The following is a 23,493-nucleotide window of genomic DNA, read 5'->3' as shown; positions in this document are numbered from 1 at the left end:
ACTTTTTGCGAGATATCAAGTAACCACTTATGAAATAGGACAGAGCATACCATTCTAAGAGGAATTCAAAGTTTATTTGACGAAAATTGGTTTTGGAATGGCTGAGACATCCAAAAACAAAGTAAAACAAAGCAATCCTAATAAAAGGTGGGTCCCGCCTTTTATTAGGATTGCTCTATTTTGGATATCCCTGCCATTTCAAAAGCAATTTTCGTCAAATAAACGTTGAATTCCTCTTGGAATTACATGCTCTTTCACATTTTGTAAGAGGTTTCTCATTATCTCAACAAAAATGTTAGAAATCTGAAGTTAAGTCTACACCAAAACTATACAATCTCTTTAACAACAGAGGAGAGCTTTAAAACTTGAGTGTCATCCTTAGAGAAGCAAGTGCACTGATAGGAGGGGCTTGAACTCTAACACTTCTCCTAAAAGTATAAAGTAGCACCCAAACTTCTACTGTCTCTTTTATAAAAAGTAACAAAAGGGGGAAGATTTATTGGTTGAAAGACTCTTTCTCTCATATATCACATTGCTCTTCAGTAACATGTAATATCTCTGTGCATTTTGAATAATCCTAAAATTTTTCCTACGTATCAAGCATCACTGATCTTTTCAGTACAACATCCCTAAACACACTCATACACACATACACTCACTTGTCAATACGGGTACTGTAAAAGCGGATATTTTCATGAGAGTAATTTTTTGCGCTTGACCAGGTAAGATGAATTTCACATGTTTTTAATTCCGCGGAATAAAGGCATTAACTACTCGAGCATATGGCAAGCAAAATTATTTGAGTGCTTTTACTTTAATGCGGTTTTCCAGTTGCGCAAAATGCACGAAGATTTCCACATTGCGAAAATTTCCACTTTTACAGTATATAACAACCATTTTCCTGTGAATGATGGCTGTGCAATTATTAAAAAGGCGTGTATCCTATATTGTGACTCTTTGTTGAGGTATAAAGGACATAAAGTTTGAAGATACAATCAATACAATGGTCTGAAGCTGCACAATGAAAAAAAATACACTGTATATATACATGTAAATCTCACTTGATGAGAGCAGTGTTGTGTCCTGAGTTTGAACCCTGGTACTGCCTCTTCAAGAACAGGCGCACACATGCAAACCACTAGACCCCTGTTGGATGGACACAGCCACACACTTGAACCATTAGTCGTGACTGCCATATACACCCTGTATGCATCTGTGGAGGCACATGGTATGCGTATAACCAGAAGTATAATGTACAGATGACCAATATTGGCTCAAATGAGATGGAGAACAGTTTCGACAACCAGAAACTGTAATTCATACGACTGCGAAATCACTTATTAGATGTCTATCCCAGAGTAGAAGGCTATTATACTAAAAAAGCATACACTGTGTTCCATACGCCTGAACATAGCAGCCTCTGTGCATGAGGTAAGTCTGATTCAAACTGGGTATTTGTTCTCGACAGGGTTGCAGATTAACTCTACAAGAGACGAATACCGCAGCTTGTGCAAAGTGAATTTTATGGAATGCTAACTGTCACAACATGAAAAAAAAAGCATATATGAATTTGATATAATTTGTGACAATGCTACCTGAACACCTGATTAAATAATTACATCATTGTGGGGTGTACTTATACATGAACAGACAATTGAGCACACAAAGAAACAAACAAACAACCTGAGACAAAATGCCTCAAGCATGACAGCTTGAGAGACATATAACAAAGCAATGCCTTGGGCATGAAAATTCCTGCTAATATATTCACATTACTTGTCCCTTCGAAGGCTTTTAATTATGATATGATACAATTGTACTATCATACGCAAACAACAAACCAGTCATGAGTACACGAATAATTTCAAACTCTCATTCTTCATTGTTTTCACACAAATTTTTTCCTCTTCTCCGGAGTGGAAGACACTGAAAATCTGACAGGAAAAAAAAAAGAAAGGGCATCAGAAAGTGATGAAAATTTTCACTCTATTGCAAACTAGGCATTTGGCTTGATTTTAACTTTGACAAATTACGGTATACCTGTATCTCTTCACGCACCCTTTAAAACAGACTGAATCACTAAGTACTGTAGAAGGGATGTAGGAGGCGGGTTGGTACAAGTTGAGGCCTCCATAATTTGGCGTGTGACCCCCCACACACTCCCAAGATGGTGCATCAACAATCTTTACAATAACGCACATTGCTAGTTGAAATGCAGGGGGCCTTTAACATGATTTACTCTAGTACGGCAATAAAGCCCTTCTTGCTCTCAAGTTAAAACAAACTGTAGGTTGCCTGACTATCAAGGCCCTCGCTTGCATTGAACTTTCCACTGAGTTTTTGAAGCTTGAGTCTTAAAATATATTTAAGTTATACTTGGCAATAAAAGCTGTAGCTCCAAACCAAAGATGGCTGGCCACAAACTGCCCTTTGCAAACCATCAGCAGCCTTAAAGGGTGACACCAGTGTTGACTGCTGCCTGCCCCAGACTCCTAGCAGTGTTGGTGGGAGTACCAGTCATGTGGCCACTGGGTCGCAGCAGCACCTGGACTTAGCCGCTCCAGGTCCTGGGACCCTTGAAGTTCCTGAGAAAACCGACCCCACCGCCCCCGCTGAAGTCCAGAAGTGCAGTGAAGGCTCGAACAGGGAGAAATCTAGCGCGGAAAGAGAAATCAAACAGGAATGAGAAGAACTGTTCAGATTAATAGTGAAAAATAAGTATAGTGTACCACATACACTGAGCACTGACTGTACTTCACTACATTGTAGCCATGTTTGCATGTTTACTGCCATAGATGTCAAAATAGTGAGCTTTAGATCTGAAATGTGAATGCTAAGGCGACGCTATTCAATGGTGAAAAATGGTGTTCAGTAAATCTGTGAGACAGCTGTTTCCATTGTCTAACTCAGGAGGAGGAGGCGTTGTCTTAGCGCTTGCTTCACAGATCTAAAGCTTGCTAATATGGAAAGTGAGGACGCTGGCTCATAAATCCAGTGCCGTGCATATGTGAATACAAACTATTGTCATCCTGCAAGAATTTGAAGAGTTTGTTTGCAAAAACCGATAAGACCATTTTTTAAGATTTTGAAGTACGGTATCTGTCATAAAGTACAAATAATACCTTTTAAATGATATATTGGTCGCTACACATAAAGGTTCATTTTTGAAGTTATGGTCAAAAGAAGCAAAAAAAATTCTTATTATTCTCTTTATTTTTCTTGACCTTTAATCACAAATATCTCCATTTGACAAATATGGACTTATCGGCTTTTGCAAACAAACTCTTCATTTCTAAATCAGTGCAGCAAGCTACAGGATTGCAAAGCTCAGAAATCTAATGAGATTATGTCCAGAGAAAAGACTGAACATTGAAATGAGTTACAGCATAACATAATTATTCATGGTTTCCTGAAGAACTGGACGACAGAATGGCACGGCCCTCTGGTAGAGCAGTGGTAATACTGCGAAGGCTATTACAGATAATGAAGACCATTATATTATACAGTGATGTATCATTATTACTATCATCACAATGTGGTAGTCTGTAGAATCAGGGTCTGAGATGTTGTGAAAACTTGAAACTGACATTTTATAATCTCAATTCCAAGCACATTATTTTCCCTGGTTATTTTCCCTGCCAAGGAAAATACAAGAATTTTGTTTAAATTTTCTTTTACCAGAAACCCCCCCCCCCCAAAAAAAAAACACAAGAATTTCATTGAAGAGGCTAATTATCATCAAACTTCAATATGACACCTCAAAGAATTATCTGTTGTCATTTCATAAGTGAAATAAGTAAAACATCCTACAAAACCCCACAATCACATGATGAACATGCAAAAATGTTTGAGATGTTACACAAAAAGATGTTAGATATGAAAGCAATTGCCGTTCAACTGCGAAGTGTATTGATAAAATGAGAAATAAATGTGTGCATGTCACATTCATATCATGATCAGAGTTAATATTTTTGCATGTTGCTAAATATGCAAATATCACCTCACACAAAAATTTTCCAAAAATTGCAAAAAAAAAAAAAAAATACTCGGATCACCTAAAAATCAAACCCACACACAGCAACAATAATTGCAAATTGTTTTGTATACAGTAACCAATAACTGTCTTAATGATATTACAGTTAACTTAACCCATTGAGGACGGACTGATTTTGCTTCAACATGCATTCCCCCATAGACACCTGCCCGAGTATACTCCGGACTCGTCCTCAATGGTTTAATACTGCAGTAAATGTTCAACACCTTCAAATACATACAATCTTTAAACTGTGCCTTCTGTAAAGTGCCTTTTGTTCTCTATCCTTATCGCACCATGAGATTTGGTCATACCGTTACACCATGTGGTCATTTTGGTGGGCCAGCCAGACAGACTAATCAGATGTGATGACTAGGCAGATGGACAAGTGTAAACTGACCAACCAAGGCCACGTAGGACAATGGCACCCTGCCCTGTCCATATTACATAGTGGTATTTACAGAAGGCCTAGATTGACAACACATTTTGTTGTTATGGATTTGATGGTGTTAACTTGAAAATTATAAACAAACCTCCACAATACATCTCTACTACTATACAGCATATAATGGGCTGTCTTCTACGATCAACAGCTTAGTACTATAATATGCCATATATTTTGCAGTGTTTTGTTGTTGTTGTTGTTGTTGTTGTTGCTAATCGCACATGTCAACTGGGTATACAATGAAAACAACAACTTGCAAAAGTATTGCCTCCAGTGAGAGAAATTTGGTGAATGTTGTTTTACAGGTGGAAAATCTCTGACATTTCTTTTCAAAAGGGATAACATTTACAGGGTGTACTTAAGTTTTCTTTGCAGTGATTGTTGATCATGAATTCAACCACTTGTATAATTGTCTTTCAAATCCAAATTAGACAGCATATACAATAGTTTATCAATGTTACAGATGCATATAATCCATCCTGTAGTTTCCTTTGTATGACATGCTATTTGGATACACAAATCCATAAAAAATTGAATGAATGTTGGAGAAGGGGGGGGGGGGAGGACTTGATCACTAGCCATGCAAAAGTATCTTCTCAAGACTTACTGTTACTACAAAACTAAAGTAACGGCTATTAAAGTGCACGAGACTGAGAAAATGGCATCTGATTGTGACAAGAACAGGACAAACTTGTAACACAACTTGGACAAGAGACACTGAATGATCGGTTAACAGTTCAAGTGAAACAAAAGCTTGGCACACAGATTTTAGTGTTCTTGTGTTACTATGGGCTTGAGCACAGGTATCACTGTCACAGACTTCTGCCTGTACAAGCCTAAATAAAGCACACCTTGCAAATTGAGTAACCTAATCCCCACTTTGATTATGCTGAACAAAACTGTCCTCACGTTGACATGCCAGTGCTCACAAGGAAGGTATTGTGGTCTCTTATACAGCTCATCTGTTACTAATACACTTTTTCTTTAAATCTCGTAACTTTAGTGGAATATGGATGTCATACGCAGGTGGTTCTTGTCATTAACTAGCCAAGTCTTCGGGATATGCAGTTCTCTCTCATTATACTGAAATTTCACTACAGCTGGGCAATAAAGCATCGCTATGGATAAATATCTATAGATAATAATCTTGGGACCCAAATTTTCACTTCATTTTAAACAAGAGTTTTGTTGGTGTTTGTTAGAACAGTCATGCACTGTATTACACTGTAGTCTGGGCATACTTACGATTTTACTGCTGGGATATACTGGGCGTACCATGGCACGAAAATCCTCTCCTGGTTGGTGAGAATACCCTGCATGATCATCTCCACAGCTCTCTTAGACTTCAGAGGTGCAGGGAATCTGTACACACACCAAGCGCACAAAGGCAATGATCATGTTGCATTCTGTAAACATTCCAATGATGAGCCATATAAGTGCATTAATTCCATGAGGCTGACGGAAAATAAGCATGGGGCATACACTGTATGTGGTCATTAAAAAGTATCTCAAAGTGCATTTTAAGAGAATAACTTGTGACACGTTTCTTCTGCATTGTTTAATTCATCAAGTACTTATATTGCTAATGAGTTTGTCAAGATATTTCACAAGTTCAGTACCACAAAAATGACTTCATGCTAATGCAGCCCATGCTGGGCAGATCCAAGAATTTAGTAAAGAAGGGGCACCTTCACAAAATTTAAGGGGGGTGCAAGCACCCCCTCCCCCCATTTTTTAATTTCTTTTGTTTAAAAAATAATAATAATGGGGGGGGGGGAGGGAAGTGCACTGCCCCTGGATCCGCCACTGTAAAGCAATATATATTTTTACGAGAAATGCATGCAGAGAGTGCAGACCTCCGCCAAGCAGCTCATTTCCAACTATAGATGCATGCACCAAATCGCCAAACCTTGTGTTTACCTCATCAGTTTTCTGTTGCGCGGCGCCTTGAGCAGAGCATGCGCTTTAGTGCGTGTACGCAAACCTCAAATATGCGCAGCATGAACTCCCAGTCAATATGTCAAAAGAGTAGAAAAAAAAAATTCTTCAAAATTTCATTTAAATGCCTGGATCACTAGCAAAATTTAATCATCTGTACATTGTGTCACTGTCAACTTTTCCTGTGAGTTTCATCAAAATCCATTTAAAACTTTTTGAGAGTTATTTTGCAAATGCACAAACAAACAAACAAACAAACAAACCAATGCCAGCAAAAACATAAGCTCCCTGGTGGGGGTAGTTATTTTTTGGTCACTTTTTACAAAATAGAAAAGTTACAAACAATATGATCCATCATCAATACATCATCATGATGGCTACTCTGAATGGCACATTCGATTACACAATAGAAAGTAAATTGTAGTGACATCCTGGCTTCCACAACTTCCTTATCTATTTTTTCTTCCTGCAGTTCTTAAGCATCTTATATTAGCAGCTGTTTATTTTGAATAATTTTCCCCCAGGTTGGCTTACAACTTGTAATTCAAGAACACTACTTAATACGTCTATAGCACTGCAACCCTCTGCAACACAAGAATGGAGCAAGTAAAGATATTTGCTGCATGCATTATAGACTCATTACAAACAACAACAACAACAACAACAACAACAACAACAACAACAACAAAACAACACAAGTTTTACTGTCAGATCAGGGAGTTAACATCTGTTTTAATTACAGATGATAAATAATGGGTATCTTATATGCTTGTGGAACATGGGGCAACATAAGACAATCACAGTGCAAAAGTTTTGAGTTTTTTTTTTTTTTCTGCTCGCTAACAAAACGAAAACAACATCTCACAAAAATGTCTGAGACCTCCTCATTGGAGAAAACACTTTTACTTGAAAATGACAGCTTTATCACGTAACAAAAGGCAAATGTTTGATGGCAAGCATGATTACACTCTATTTGGCAGGCTGACAGGCAGACTGAATCTTGGTGTGAATGTTCCAGCTGCCGCAGTGCAACCTCTGGACATCAAGGAACATTCCCTGCAGATGAGAAGTTACTATCAAATCAGAAACATACGTGGCATGAAGCTACAATTTTGTATATGAATCGGAGGTGATGGGCACGGCCATTCCACTGCATGAAACTTTCATGAATCGCCACTGAAGTTCAATGCATTGCGTAAACGAAAAATTTTGGCATGCATTTTACTTTAATAGCAAATCTTGCTTCCTCAAGAAGTTTGCGAAAGTTTCATGCACACAAAAATTTCTGGATTTACAATACCTACCTCGACTTGCAGCCTGCAAACATCCCCTCCTCCATGTAGGACGGGCAGACGAGTGAGAGGTGCACACCGCTCTTCTTCATCTGTTTCAGCTCGTAGCTCAGCGCCTCCGTGAAGCCGATGATGGCCGACTTGCTGGCGCAGTAGTCGGCCAGGCCGTTGACCCCGACGAAGCCAGCCAGGCTGGCAATATTGACCACATGGCCCTGGTTGCGCTTCAGCATGTCAGGGAGGAACGCCTTGATGAGCTTCAGGGAGTAACAAGGGCAGGCACAAGAGATCATGAAATAGAGAGGAAAAACTGGGGATTCGAGCATCATTTTGAGTTTAGATTAAAATAAAATCAATATTGGTTCGGCTTTGTTTGGTTTTGTTTTACCCTGCATATTTTTCAACATTTAAGTACAAAATATCATCATTTTTTGTCTCATTTTGAGTTAAAATTGAAAAGATATCAATATTGCTTTGCTTTGGTTTGATTTTATTTCTGCATTTTACAACATTTCAGATAAAAATAAAATCACTGATTACTATTTTTCAACATGTACTCAATGTAAACAGAAATTGCAAATTTGCTTTCAATGATGACTAATCACTGTCAAACATGCACACCGCACATAGTAAGCCTTTGCTTGAAATGATGGCATGGGAATGGGATATTAAAGAGTTCAGGGAAACAAGAAAACAAAGGTGGGAAATTGCTCTTCTTATGACAAGACTCCCTTCCTTTTTTCTTTTTTTTTTTTTTTTTTTTTTGGGGGGGGGGGGGTAATAATACTATTATACCATAAGGTGATTGGTCTACATTTAAATATATTATTGGTCATAAAGCAATCACTTTTCAACTAATGCAGCCTGGGTCAAAATCCCTGCATTGCCTTGCATAATGTCAAATCAGGTCATGACATTCCACAATCTGACTGAATGCTGGGAAGGCTAGAATGAAAAGATGTGTACATTCATGTAGACTACAGTGTACATGGTATATAGCAAATATTGCCATGCATAAATTATTCAGTACTATATTGTACACAGTAAGCATGTACATGTAACACCTGACAGTCCCTTGAGCTTTATTGTTGTTTATTTTCCCCCTTGGAACAATATTTTCCCTCAACGCTGCATGCTTCAGGAAAATATACTGTATGATCTCTTGTGGAAAATATAATTCCCACAGGATATCAAGTGTTATCTCGCAACTCAAAACAAGCAATACATTGTAGATCTGCATTTACATTCAACACATTTTGAATCAATTTTGACAAGTTGCTATGAATACTGGTTTATTAAAAAAAGTTGTCATCATCTCAGTAATCAAATATTACTTATGGTATCATTACTACTATCATTACTACACACATTTTGCTTAAGTTCTGCCAAACTCGTCATATATGATGAAAAAGACCCCTCCCCAAAAAATAGATAAATAAATAACGACAACAACAACAAAACACACACAACAAACACACTTAAACATACTGGTGTAGAGTGGAAAAAAGGGAGACAACAAACAAACAAACAAACTTTTTAGACAAATCATATTCTGGTTTAAACAAGGAAAAGTAGAAATTACGCGGTGCGTAATATATGTCCCCGCCGGAAGTAGCATTTTGAAGCAAAATGTGCAATATAGGTAAAAAATCAAGGTCAAAGGTCAAAGAAGTCAAAGGTCAAAATTCTGTGTAAAAGTTTTGAAGCCCTCACCTAGTGCCATCACATAAAGTAAACGGAATCGAAATCGGGTTAGAAATGGCGAAGGAGTAGCATTTTATAGCCAATGTACAATACAGGTCAAAAATCAAGGTCAAAGGTCAAAGAAGGCAAAGGTCAAAATTCTGTGTAAAGTTTTGAAGCCCTCACCTAGTGCCATCACATAAAGCAAACGGAATCGAAATCAGGTTAGAAATGGCGAAGGAGTAGCATTTTGTAGCCAATGTACAATACAGGTCAAAAATCAAGGTCAAAGGTCAAAGAAGGCAAAGGTCAAAATTCTGTGTAGAAGTTTTGAAGCCCTCACCTAGTGCCATCACATAAAGCAAACGGAATCGAAATCGGGTTAGAAATGGCGAAGGAGTAGCATTTTGTAGCAAAATGTACAATATAGGTCAAAAATCAAGGTCAAAGGTCAAAGAAGGCAAAGGTCAAAATTCTGTGTAGAAGTTTTGAAGCCCTCACCTAGTGCCATCACATAAAGCAAACGGAATCGAAATCGGGTTAGAAATGGCGAAGGAGTAGCATTTTGTAGCAAAATGTACAATATAGGTCAAAGGTCAAGGTCAAAGGTCACGACTGAAATTCTGTGTAGAAGTTTCAAAGCTCCCATGTAGTGCTATCATATAAAGCAAACAGAATCAAAATTGGCTCATAAATGGCAGAGAAGTAGCAAATTGAAGATTTTGATCACACACGGACGCACACACGGACACACGGACGGACACACGGACGGACACACGGACGGACGCACGGACGGACGCACGGACGGACACACGGACGGACGGACACACACACGTACCGAGCCCGTTTCATAGTCCCCTGCTCGAACTCGTTCGGCGGGGACAAAAAAGAATTCTTGCACACATTATCAAAAGATAAACCAAAATTCTATGGTACAATACAGTACTACCATCTACACATACAACATTTCAAAAAAACAACAACATATTCTAGCACTACTTGCAGAAGAGATTTTTCAGCAATCTACCGAATATAAAACAGTTTCAAAATCATATCGCCTAATTCACCAGTACTTCATTGTACAGCGTAAACCTAGCACCAGGACATGTATTGATAGATAATGGGCAGTGTACCTTTAGTCAAGGGCGTACCGAGGGGGGGTGTTTTGGGTGTTCAAACACCCCCCTTTGCCAAAAGGGGGGTGTTTAAGGTGTTCAAACACCCCCCTTGGGCAAGAGGGAGGTGTTTGAGCTATTCAACACCCCTCTTCAGCAATGCTTAGATGTTGACAAATGAAACAAAAGCTGTCTTTACCGCTTTTATTTCCGTTTTGAATTCCGCATTTCCTTTCTTTTGCGTTCATTTTTTTCTCTCTCTCTTCCTTGTTTTAATGTTTGTGTGGATGATGATACATTATGGAGTTACATAATATCATACGCACTAAAGAACTCGTGTACAGTACGTGTTAATACTACGTTACTGCACCGCGCGCGAAGCTGACGCGCAAACAGTAAACCAAATCAAACAAGATAAAAACAAAACATGAATTCCATGTTTTGTAACGCTGAAATATACAAATTTTCGGCTCGCTCGCTGCGCCCGCTCGCCAAAATTTATCCAAAAAAAAAGAAGAACAAAACGTGATGACGTGGAAATATAAAAATTTCGGGTCACTCACTCGTAGTAATTTAGAGTATTTTTCCAAGTCCTTAGTTTGTTGGCATAAATCGTTATCTATGAAGCCGTCACTATCCCATCTTGATTAGAATTGTAAGATTTAATAACCAAAAAATGACAAGAATTCCATGTTTTGTAAGGTGAAATACAAAAATTGTCGGCTCGCTCGCTGCGCTCGCTCGCCAAAATTTATCAAAATTTATCAGATTTTATATCACCCTCAAAAAAAAAACCTTTTAAATGCTCGAAAAAGCACATCAAGTGGACTTTTTTAAAGTCCCTACCGGGATGGGATTGGGGTTGAACACTGTTGGTATAAATCGTTATCTATAAGACCGTCACTATATCTTGATTAGAATTGTCATTCGAAGATTTAATAACCAAAAATGACAAGAATTCCATGTTTTGTAAGCTGAAATACAAAAATTTTCGGCTCGCTCGCTGCACTCGCTCGCCAAAATTCTTCAATATCTATTACATTTAAAACACCCTCAAAAAGACCCCTTCTATAAGTACTTGAAAAAGCACATCATGTGGACTTTTTTTAAGTCCCTACCGGGATGGGGTTGGACACTGTTGGAACAAATCGTTATCTATAAGGCCGTCACTATGATTAGAATTGTAATTTGAAGATTTAATAACCAAAAATGACAAGAATTCCATGTTATGTATAAAGCTGAAATATAAAAATTTTCGGCTCGCTTGCTGCGCTCGCTCGCCAAAATATATCAAAATTTAGGGTTGCCTATTTATACATTTAAATCACCCTCAAAAGACCCCTCTTAAATTTATCAGATTTTATATCACCCTCAAAAAAAAAAAAAACCTTTTAAGTGCTCGAAAAAGCATATCAAGTGGACTTTCGCTCGCATTTAATCGTTATGCCATTCTCCTGATGTTACTGCCAGCAACTGCCAGCAGTTGCACCCGGTGCGCCCCCTCCCCTTAATTTCTAAAGCGAAAAAATATAGCTGCCAACGGCAGCTTGGGGACTTAAAATGTCAAAATTTTCAAGCTCGCTCGCTTCGCTCGCTCGCATTTAATCGTTATGCCATTCTCCTGATGTTACTGCCAGCAACTGCCAGCAGTTGCACCCGGTGCAACCCCCTTAATTTCCAAAGCAAATATATATATATATATATATACATATATTATTATACATAGCTACAAACGGCAGTTTGGGGACTGTAAAATGTCAAAATTTTCAAGCTCGCTGGTCATACCTCCCCCAATCATGAACATAAACCGACACCCTTGACGACCAGTGGCGGATCCAGGGGGCGCACCGGGCGCCCCCTCCCTCCAATGCGAAAAAATATATATATAGGGCCTACATGTAGCCACAAACGACAGTTTTTGGACGGTAAAATGTCAAAATTTTAAAGCTCGCTCGCTTCCCTCGCTCGCATTTAACCGTTATATTCCATTCTCCTGATGTTACTGCCAGTAATTGCCAGCAGTTGCGCCCGGTGCGCCCCCGCCCCCCCCCCCCCCCCCCCGAATTTCCAAAGCGAAAAAATATAGCTACAAACGGCAGTTTGGGGACTGTAAAAATGTCAAAATTTTCAAGCTCGCTCGCTTCGCTCGCTCGCATTTAATCGTTATGCAATTCTCCTGATGTTGCTGTCAGTAATTGCCAGCAGTTGCGCCCGGTGCGCCCCCCCCCCTTAATTTCCAAAGCGAAAAAATATAGCTACAAACGGCAGTTTTGGGAATGTAAAATGTCAAAATTTTCTAGCTCGCTCGCTTTGCTCGCTCGCATTTTATCGTTATGCAATTCTCCTGATGTTGCTGTCAAATTGCCAGCAATTGCGCCCGGTGTGCCCCCTCCCCTTAATTTCTAAGGCGAAAAAATATAGCTACAAACGGCAGTTTTGGGACTGTAAAATGTCAAAATTTTCAAGCTCGCTCGCTTCGCTCGCTCGCATTTAATCGTTATGCAATTCTCCTGATGTTGCTGTCAGTAATTACCAGCAGTTGCGCCCGGTGCGCCCCCTCCCCTTAATTTCTAAAGCGAAAAAATATAGCTGCCAACGGCAGTTTGGGGACTTAAAATGTCAAAATTTTCAAGCTCGCTCGCTTCGCTCGCTCGCATTTAATCGTTATGCCATTCTCCTGATGTTTACTGCCAGCAACTGCCAGCAGTTGCACCCGGTGCAACCCCCTTAATGTCCAAAGCAAATATATATATATATATATATATATATATACATATATTATTATACATAGCTACAAACGGCAGTTTTGGGACTGTAAAATATCAAAATTTTCAAGCTCGCTTGCTTCGCTCGGTCGCATTTAATCGTTATGCAATTCTCCTGATGTTGCTGTCAGTAATTGCCAGCAGTTGCGCCCGGTGCGCCCCCTCCCCTTAATTTCCAAAGCGAAAAAATATAGCTACAAACGGCAGTTTTGGGAATGTAAAATGTCAAAATTTTCAAGCTCGCTCGCTTTGCTCGCTCGCATTTTATCGTTATGCAATTCTCCTGATGTTGCTGTCAAATTGCCAGCAATTGCGCCCGGTGCGCCCCCTCCCCTTAATTTCTAAGGCGAAAAAATATAGCTACAAACGGCAGTTTTGGGACTGTAAAATGTCAAAATTTTCAAGCTCGCTCGCTTCGCTCGCTCGCATTTAATCGTTATGCAATTCTCCTGATGTTGCTGTCAGTAATTACCAGCAGTTGCGCCCGGTGCGCCCCCTCCCCTTAATTTCTAAAGCGAAAAAATATAGCTGCCAACGGCAGTTTGGGGACTTAAAATGTGAAAATTTTCAAGCTCGCTCGCTTCGCTCGCTCGCATTTAATCGTTATGCCATTCTCCTGATGTTTACTGCCAGCAACTGCCAGCAGTTGCACCCGGTGCAACCCCCTTAATGTCCAAAGCAAATATATATATATATATATATATATATATATATACATATATTATTATACATAGCTACAAACGGCAGTTTTGGGACTGTAAAATATCAAAATTTTCAAGCTCGCTTGCTTCGCTCGGTCGCATTTAATCGTTATGCAATTCTCCTGATGTTGCTGTCAGTAATTGCCAGCAGTTGCGCCCGGTGCGCCCCTCCCATTAATTTCTAAAGCGAAAAAATATAGCTACAAACGGCAGTTTGAGGACTGTAAAATGTCAAAATTTTCAAGCTCGCTCGCTTCGTTCGCTCGCATTTAATCGTTATGGAATTCTCCTGATGTTGCTGTCAGCAATTGCCAGCAGTTGCGCCCGGTGCGCCCCCTCCCCTTAATTTCCAAAGCGAAAAAATATAGCTACAAAGGGCAGTTTTGGGACTGTAAAATGTCAAAATTTTTAAGCTCGCTCGCTTCGCTCGCTCGCATTTTATCGTTATGCAATTCTCCTGATGTTGCTGTCAGTAATTGCCAGCAGTTGCGCCCGGTGCTTCCCCTCCCCTTAATTTCTAAGGCGAAAAAATATAGCTACAAACGGCAGTTTTGGGACTGTAAAATGTCAAAATTTTCAAGCTCGCTCGCTTCGCTCGCTCGCATATGCAATTCTCCTGATGTTGCTGTCAGTAATTACCAGCAGTTGCGCCCAGTGCGCCCCCTCCCCTTAATTTCTAAAGCAAAAAAATATAGCTACAAACGGCAGTTTGAGGACTGTAAAATGTGAAAATTTTCAAGCTCGCTCGCTTCGTTCGCTCGCATTTAATCGTTATGCAATTCTCCTGATGTTGCTGTCAGCAATTGCCAGCAGTTGCGCCCGGTGCGCCCCCTCCCCTTAATTTCCAAAGCGAAAAAATATAGCTACAAAGGGCAGTTTTGGGACTGTAAAATGTCAAAATTTTTAAGCTCGCTCGCTTCGCTCGCTCGCATTTTATCGTTATGCAATTCTCCTGATGTTGCTGTCAGTAATTGCCAGCAGTTGCGCCCGGTGCTTCCCCTCCCCTTAATTTCTAAGGCGAAAAAATATAGCTACAAACGGCAGTTTTGGGACTGCAAAATGTCAAAATTTTCAAGCTCGCTCGCTTCGCTCGCTCGCATATGCAATTCTCCTGATGTTGCTGTCAGTAATTACCAGCAGTTGCGCCCAGTGCGCCCCCTCCCCTTAATTTCTAAAGCAAAAAAATATAGCTGCCAACGGCAGTTTGGGGACTTAAAATGTCAAAATTTTCAAGCTCGCTCGCTTCGCTCGCTCGCATTTAATCGTTATGCCATTCTCCTGATGTTTACTGCCAGCAACTGCCAGCAGTTGCACCCGGTGCAACCCCCTTAATTTCCAAAGCAAATATATATATACATACATTATTATACATAGCTACAAACGGCAGTTTGGGGACTGTAAAATATCAAAAATTTCAAGCTCGCTCGCTCCGCTCGCTCGCATTTAATTGTACAATTATGCAATTCTGATGTTGCTTCCGGCCATGAGGTGCGCCCCCCCCAATGTCTTGACCCACGGTACGCCACTGAACACCCCCCTTTAAAAAATCCTGGGTACGCCTATGCCTTTAGTATCTAAGTATACCGGCACATTTGATAACAGAATGCATAATTCCCTCTGTTTATGACATTTTCCCTGGGTGTGTTTCCTCTGTGAAACCAAAACTTAGACCAAACTCTGTATAACCCCACTCAAGGGCAATGACCTCCAATTGTCCTGTTTTTCTACTTCCTCAGGACTTTTTTCTACCTTCATCCATTCCCTTCATATCCTTGTCATCGACACCACCACTGCCACAAACACTCGTGATCATCAACCATCTGTGCATGTATAATGTCAAAGAAATCACAGTGACGGTAAGCTCTCTTTTTGGAACACAGCGTTCTACAGTGTATGTGGCACAGTCAAACCTGTCTACAGCAGTCAACCAAAAAAGATGAAAGAAGTGGCCATCATAGACAGGTGGCTGCTATAGACAGGGTTTTTTTTTTTAGCAGGGCTTTCCTCTTGGGGGATCATTTAAGTAGTGGCTGTATAACAGGAGGTGGCCACTGTAGACAGAATTCAGAAGGGTACTAAAGCAGGTTTGACTGTAGATAATGATGAGATGTAAACAAGTCTCGTGTATTATAAGTCTAGATGCTAATTCTTTAATATGATATTTATGATAGTGGTATGTAAGATATTGATTTCCCGACAGCTTTAGAATACAACTTCACAGTCTCCTTGATCATGTCAGTTATTCATCATAATCATAATATCATAACTCCACTCTCATCATAATAAAGGGCATTAGCTATAGATAAACGTTACAGCAAAGTAAAACGTTCAACATCTCTGGATGGCTTCTTCTCGGTGATTATTTTTAATATTACAATACAAGTAGGGCCTATACCCTAGGACTAGGAGTGTGTAATGCAAAAGTGCAACCTGAGTGTGTCTTTCATATTTTTTTTTTATTCTTTTATGTACGGAAAACCTTTAAAAAGTTGCTGAATTTACAACTCGATCTGACTAGCCTAGGTGTCTACCACATGACACTAATCCCATTCATAGCCCAGGGTGCTCTGTTGCAGTAATTACTAATACAGCTGTAGCATGACACCACTAGACATCTATAGGAATCAACTACAGTAAGTAGAGTCTACGCTATGCACAGATTGTACCCAATATGATTCCTGCAGCTGCAAACACTGATTTATTTGTGCACTGTATTGTATGGACAATCTAAATCATAGAGGCACGTCCACCTTTTACAGGAAATGAGTCATTTGTCCTCAAAAACATTAAATAGCAACCACACTCAACAGTTTGAATTGTAGTTCCATGATATTTGCTCCTGCAACAATTGCTCGAACACAGACCATGAAACAGGTTCTATCTACGTGTAGGCCTACCTGCATGCTAAGCCAAACAGAAGTTCTATCCACAAACATCTACATCATGTATGATGTAACATTTTGATATTCTAACTATATCTATCGCCTATTTTTTTCTAATCCTAATCCAGAGGCGGATCGAGAGGGGGGCGCAAGAGGCCCACATCCCCCTTTCTCTATCATGTATCCAAAAAAAAAAAAAAAAAAAAAAATGAAATTAAACCCGGAAGTGGCATCAGAAATATTAGTTGCGACCCCTCTTTACAGAATTCCCTGGATCCGCCCCTGTAAACAATCCCCACATGTGCACTGAACCTCTGGCTCTAAAGACTCTCACAAACCTTATAGGCCTAGGCAACTCTTGTACACAAGACCCTAACCCTAGAAAATAAATGTCTAAACCCTAGTCTAGATGCTCCAATATCAAAGGGTGTGTACAGTTCTGGTCAAAGTGAGGATTTAGCTTTTAAAGTTCTGCGAGATATTCAGAAAACACTCTATGAGATGTCAAAGAGCATGCAATTCTAAGGGGTATCAAAAGTTTATTTGATTGAAATCGGTTTTGAAATGGCCGAGATATCCAAAAACAAGGTGAAACAAAGAGATACTAGATCTAAACGGTAAAAAAAGGTGTGGCCTGTCATCTTTTATTAATTATCACTTTTTTTTTATATCTAGGCCATATGACAAGCAATTTTCATCAAATAAATGTCGAATCCTTCTCAAAATTACATGCTCTTTCATATTTCATATTCATAAGAAGAGGTTTCTCATTATCTCACGTAGGAATGTTTTAAACCTGAATCCCCACCTCAACCAGTCTACTGTACAGTCCCTTTAAACAACAACATTGATGAACAACACATAGATCTAGAGGTCTACATGTACTAGTGAACAGCATGAAATGCATAGATAATTGATAATTTATGATGATGATGAGGAGGAGGAGTAATGGTTAGAAGGAGGAGGATAATAATTAAATAGATTCTAAAGGGGAAAAGGCTGAGGAGGATGTGGAAGTTGGGAGGAAGAGGAGGACATGAGGAGGAGGGGTAGGACTAGTAGGAGGAGGTGGGGGAGAAGGAAGAAGAGAAGAAGGAGATGAGGAGAAGGAGGAGGAGGAGGAGGAAAGGGGGAGCTGGAGCTGGAGCCTGGAGTAGGTGGAGGAGGCCCGCTGAGGTGGTGGTTATTAAATTGGGGGATCCTCCATTTTTGGAGTTATGAATATGATGACAATCTTTTACCCAAATGTATGCCATGGTGTTGACCTCCAAAACTTTTTCGATGGCGTCCTCGGAGCACTGGAGCACCGGCTTGCCGCTGAGTGTCGCCGCATTGTTGATGAGAATGTCAATGTTTCCGATGTCGCGTTTGATCTCGGCCACCACCGAATACAAGTCAGTCCTTCGGCTGAGGTCACAGTAATATGCGTGCGCTGACCTTCCTTTGCAGCAGAGCTCGCTGGCCAAATCTCTGTTTCCCTCCATGTCAATGTCGAGCAGCACGAGCTGAGCGCCTCTATTGGCGAATTCCTCGGCCAGCAGCCTTCCGAGGCCGTTGGCAGAGCCGGTGATGAGAACAGTACGTCCATACACGTACTTGGGACTAGCGGGGACGACAAATCGGTAAAGGCTGCGTGTCACGTTGAACAGCACGCGAAAGGCCAAAACGATCAGTTCAATGAGAAAGACGAGTGAGCGATGAAAAAATCCCAACGGCAAGGATTTATCGGAGAGATAATCTTCCTCGAACTGACTCGCAGAAAACGCCATAATCTACGTTACAAGAAGTGTCACGAACACGTCTCAAATATCCATACACGTCCGTCCTCGACTACGGAGCAATCCAAAGCAACTGAATAGCGCTCGTGACATGAGACGTGGATCCGATAGCGAACAACAAAAACACAACATACACTTGCAGTGCTTTTTTTTTTTGGACGTGAGCATCAATCGCACTGCACTGTACCAGCTGTGTAGGGATGTGCAACATCACTGACATCCGTTTGCGCGAGAAATTAGGAAGTAGGTCGTGTCAGCTATTTGTAAATGTTTTTGTTTTATTGTTTTACGCGTGTCAGGCGCGCGCGACCAAAATGTATCAAAATTCACTTTTGGGCTGTGACCTACTTTGACCGAGGGAAGGGGAAATCCCTTCCTTGAATCAACCTCCAATGGCCAAGGTCACAGAGCGGGCAAAAGATACGGGAAAAAATACTGTAATAGATAAAGAACAATATAAAATGAAAGCTAAAACAATTAGAGAGCACAGACAGGTACTACGAATACAATGAATATGCAAGCCCTTTATTATAGCGTATATGAATCAATACTAGTAATTTGTTCCCAATTGAGTAAATACTGTATCTTGAGTAAATATTGTAAATACTGTATCTGTAAATAAATTGTATTATAATGTAAATAGCACCAGTCTGCAAGAATCTTCAGTCTATTGAAGGAGGCAGACTTAATCAGAAGAAGAAGAAGAAGAGTAATGAGATACATAATTATGCTCTCTAGTCTAGAATCGATACAATTGCCCTATTAACTCGCAACATGCATGGCCGGCGGAACCGTGGGGGCTCGGGTCCCCACACTTTTTGTGCACCAGACAAAGGAATACATAAGCCAGGTGTCATCACTTTGGGCCCCCACACTTTTTTTTTAACCCGGAAGTACGTAAGTGGCACAAAAAGAAATATATAGAGATTTTGAAGTGTGACCGATAAGGTTATGTTTTTCCGCTGAAGCCCGCCCCCCCCCTTTTTAGGCCTAAATAATTGATTACTAGTATGTCGAAAAAGACAGCACAATACTATGAAACAAACAGCAGAGAAAACAAAGATAGAGAGAGATCGAGTATTATCCAATTCCCTGGTGACACCGTACAAAAGGAGTTTTTCACAAGCCATGGGAGCTAATTGATTAATCCTGGTTTTTAATTCAACCTTTCTCAACCTAGAAAACTGAAGAAACGAAGGCATAGTGCGTGATCCTTTTCAGACAATCCTAGCTTCATCCGTTGTTTATGATACTGTTCATTTATTTTGAAGTAGAAGTTGTGAGTAAGAGTGTAGAATCCTATTGGATAGCTGTCAGTCGTTATTGATTATCGTGGCAAAAAAACCCAAAAAGACTTCATTTTTTGGTATGCTAAAATAAGTTAGGTATAGTAGCAACCATATTCGTCGTTCATGTTTGGGTGGGGTTGATAATCAATACTACACATGATTATTTTATCAACTGATAGGTTCGATCGGGTTTGTCCTTAAGCTTTCTATAGCATAAAGTGTCGACTCAGTTGGCATAGCATTATTGTCATTATCAAGGCATATAATGGGCATAACGAAATACTTAGATTTTAAATAATGCTATGCCAACTTTGTGGACCCCTATGGAAACCAGCTCCGCTGATCAGGGTGTTCCACCCCATGAAGAGGAAATAAATTCAATTCAATTCAAATCAAAATGTTTTATCTCAAATAATGTAGAAACAACTCAAAGTCCCTCTCCCTCTAACTACTGGAATCTGTTGAAAAAGGAGGGGACCGAAAATATAGCACAGAAACATAAATTATAACGTGCGCAAACTTCAAGCAAGGATGATTTTTTAAAATCCTCTACAGACTTGTGAAACTTGTTGTCATTTAGCTAGATATGTTTGTTAGCGTCTCATGGGGGTCACACCAGCAAGCGCATCATATACAACTGGAAAACGACCATTTTAGGACCATGAACCTAAAATCGTTTCGACATTGTAAGTAAGCAAGTTGCCAAGGGGACTGATAGAGTCGATTTTAACACACTCCTTCCCCAGCCCGTGACTGCAGGAGAGGTGTGATCCACACCAGGTGGATTACTCGTGCCATGGACCTAGGTCCATGCTCGTACACAGACTAAAAATAAATTTACGGAGCGAAATTTGTTGGAAGGGCATCCCCTATAGAGGGCGCAATAGCTGCTACACTCTTCCCTAATCTGGTGCCTTTCGCGACAAGCAGTAACCAGCCTCGAGTCTCCGCGCCTCCGCCGCGCCGCTTGTATGGGCGGACTATTACAGAATCAATATCTTCTATGTTTTTTACTTTACATGGAACTCAGATATAGGCCCTACAGACTGACAGTTGCTGACCAAATTAGTTTAATAACACGTGTTAGTATCACATGTTCTCAGAAACAATATTATAGCTCTCAGTACATTATGTGCACTGGGTGGAGGGGGGGGGGGGAGGGGATGGCACTGAGCTTAATAGGGCCGATAGCATATCAAACTGAAACATCATCATCATGAATCATTTCATTATTTCAAGGAAACATGGCCTTCTTTTCACTTGCTCTAAAGTCCTCGAAATTCCTTTCCCTGTCTTATCACCAAAGCCAAGAAATATACATCTCAATATCGTGTTTTTCCTGATCTGCTGTACAGCTTCAAGAAAGATGTTACTGAGGTTGACATTATTGTATAAAGCATTACGTTCAAGTTCAATGACACGTTAAGTGCAGTAATTATGATTTTATCATGGTTATTTAGTTCGACTAATTGACTTCTGCTTTGAGAGAAATTAAGACTTCTTTTGTATTTTCCTTTTTTCTGTTAATGATTACAAGTAAACATCACTTTAAAGAGTATAAAACGTCGATGCAACTTACAGTAAGCTGAAGGATGCATGAAAAGTAAAAATGAAAGCACATTGTGTGAACGATTTTTTTCCCTCCAAAATCAAAACCTGATCTGCCGCAACTACATTATTTTGCTGCATCTTCACTATCAAAATCAAGCCACATTGCTTTATCAATTATTCATGAAAACATCTTATTGCAGAACTTTTTTTTTTGTACGGTATTTGACATCTCTCCATACCTCAATATTTATAGACGGGTCAGTTTCTGCATAGCAATATTACCATGTATAAGAATAAAACACTAACTTTCAAGAGCATTACAAAAAACATCTACCTCAAGTCAACGTGTAGTACTGTATGTAATACGCCGAATATTTCTCGAGTTTTTTATCTTCGCGAATTTCGCGAGTCAGGTGCTATTCGCGAAATTAAAGACACGCGAAAATATTGCCTCTGATGCCGATATGAATGTGACGCAAACGTTATGCATTTCTCCGTTCAGTACAGTACTCCACGAATTCGTCGGGAAGTCCCCATTGAATTCGCGAAAATTTACACTCGCTAAATATATTGGCGTATGGAGCTAGTAAAATACTCTGATGCCTTTTTGACATTTTGTTCACACTCGTCTTAATATTTCATCATTATTAAGAATGGTCAACAGCATGATTGTGTGTGCTGAAAATGGTACGGACTCGAAAATACACTCTCGTACTCCATACACCGTAATGATATGTGTGCAAAGCAATGAAAACGGTAACACCCACATTTTGCCTTTGCGCGCGCTGATGGGTTTTTGATTGGTCAGATTACAAGAAGACACACTAGATGGCAAAGAAAAAAAAAATGTAATGCGATGCGGAAGTACCTAGCGTCCAAGTATGTTTGTAGCAATATCAGGAATGCGGTGCGCTTAGGTAAAAAACAACGACAACGCATGCTACAAATCAGGATGAACTTCAAGATATGACCTACTTATTTGACAAGAGGTGATACGTGACAAGTGTGTACTACATGTACTGTACTACACGTGTAACACGGTGTATAGTACATAAAGTAAACTGAAAGAGGAGAGAAAGCGAGAATTTAGTCTGCCACGTATAAAGTTCTATCCTCTGCTACCTTGATTCTCCTTTTTTGTCCCTCTTTATGGTGTCATCACCATTTTAACGCTAAACCGGTATTAGATGATGGTGACGACGGCAAAACACATGGTAATAATGATAGCAGCAATAGTGACAATATGAAAATTATTATGAAAATGATGATGATGATGATGATGATAATAACAATAATAATGATGATGATAATAATAATATTAATGATAATAATAATAATAATAATAATAATAATAATAATAATAATAATAAAAATAATATAACATTATCAACAAGACAGAGAGAGAGAGAAGGGGATCAAGAAAGAAAATATACCGGTACTAAACAAATAACATCGTCAACTTTCTGTAACATCTTGTGATTTCACTCACAGGTTCACGTGCAATTACATAATATGGATCTTGTCTGAAATAGAATGTAATACAAGTGCAATCATGGTTAATGTATACAGCAAAACATTAGATTATACATCGCCATACGGTAGTATCTAATTCCAATTAAACTATACGGTCTTATTTTATCTCTTTAAAATGATAATGTCACCTTTTACCGTGATGCCTTTTAGAGTACTATGCAGAGTATCTATAGTTAAAATTAGCGAGGGATATGATCAGTCACAGTAGTCACATCTATGACGAGGATGATAAAAGCAACAATATGGATAACATTCACTATCAAAATATTAATAATAATAATAATAATGATAGCAATAATAATAATGTATTACTATTATTATTATTATTTATTATTATTATTATTATTATTATTATTATCATTATTATTATCATTATCATCATCATCATTAATATCATCATTGTTACTACCATTACTATTACTATGATTATTGTTATCATTGTGACTATTTAATTATTACTATCATCATCATCATCATTATTATCATCA

General features: G+C 39.4%; 1 protein-coding gene across 1 annotated transcript; it reads right to left on the bottom strand.

Moving 5' to 3' along the window:
• Positions 1-2,431: 2,431 nt before the first annotated feature.
• LOC139735606 (epidermal retinol dehydrogenase 2-like) lies at positions 2,432-18,623 on the bottom strand. Its single transcript, XM_071646363.1, has 4 exons — positions 18,096-18,623; positions 7,721-7,965; positions 5,724-5,840; positions 2,432-2,654 (listed from the first exon to the last, which is right to left on the bottom strand). The coding sequence occupies exons 1-4, from the start codon at positions 18,621-18,623 to the stop codon at positions 2,552-2,554; spliced, it is 993 nt and encodes a 330-aa protein (XP_071502464.1). The 3' UTR covers positions 2,432-2,551.
• Positions 18,624-23,493: the final 4,870 nt, after the last annotated feature.

The sequence above is a fragment of the Diadema antillarum genome, unplaced genomic scaffold (genome assembly GCF_040938485.1).
Source record: "Diadema antillarum isolate AM-2024a unplaced genomic scaffold, OU_Dant_1.0 seq00000586_RagTag, whole genome shotgun sequence".
NCBI classification, from domain to species: domain Eukaryota; kingdom Metazoa; phylum Echinodermata; class Echinoidea; order Diadematoida; family Diadematidae; genus Diadema; species Diadema antillarum.
The sequence above is the reverse complement of the archived record's forward strand: the minus strand, read 5'-3'. Positions and strand labels throughout refer to the sequence as shown.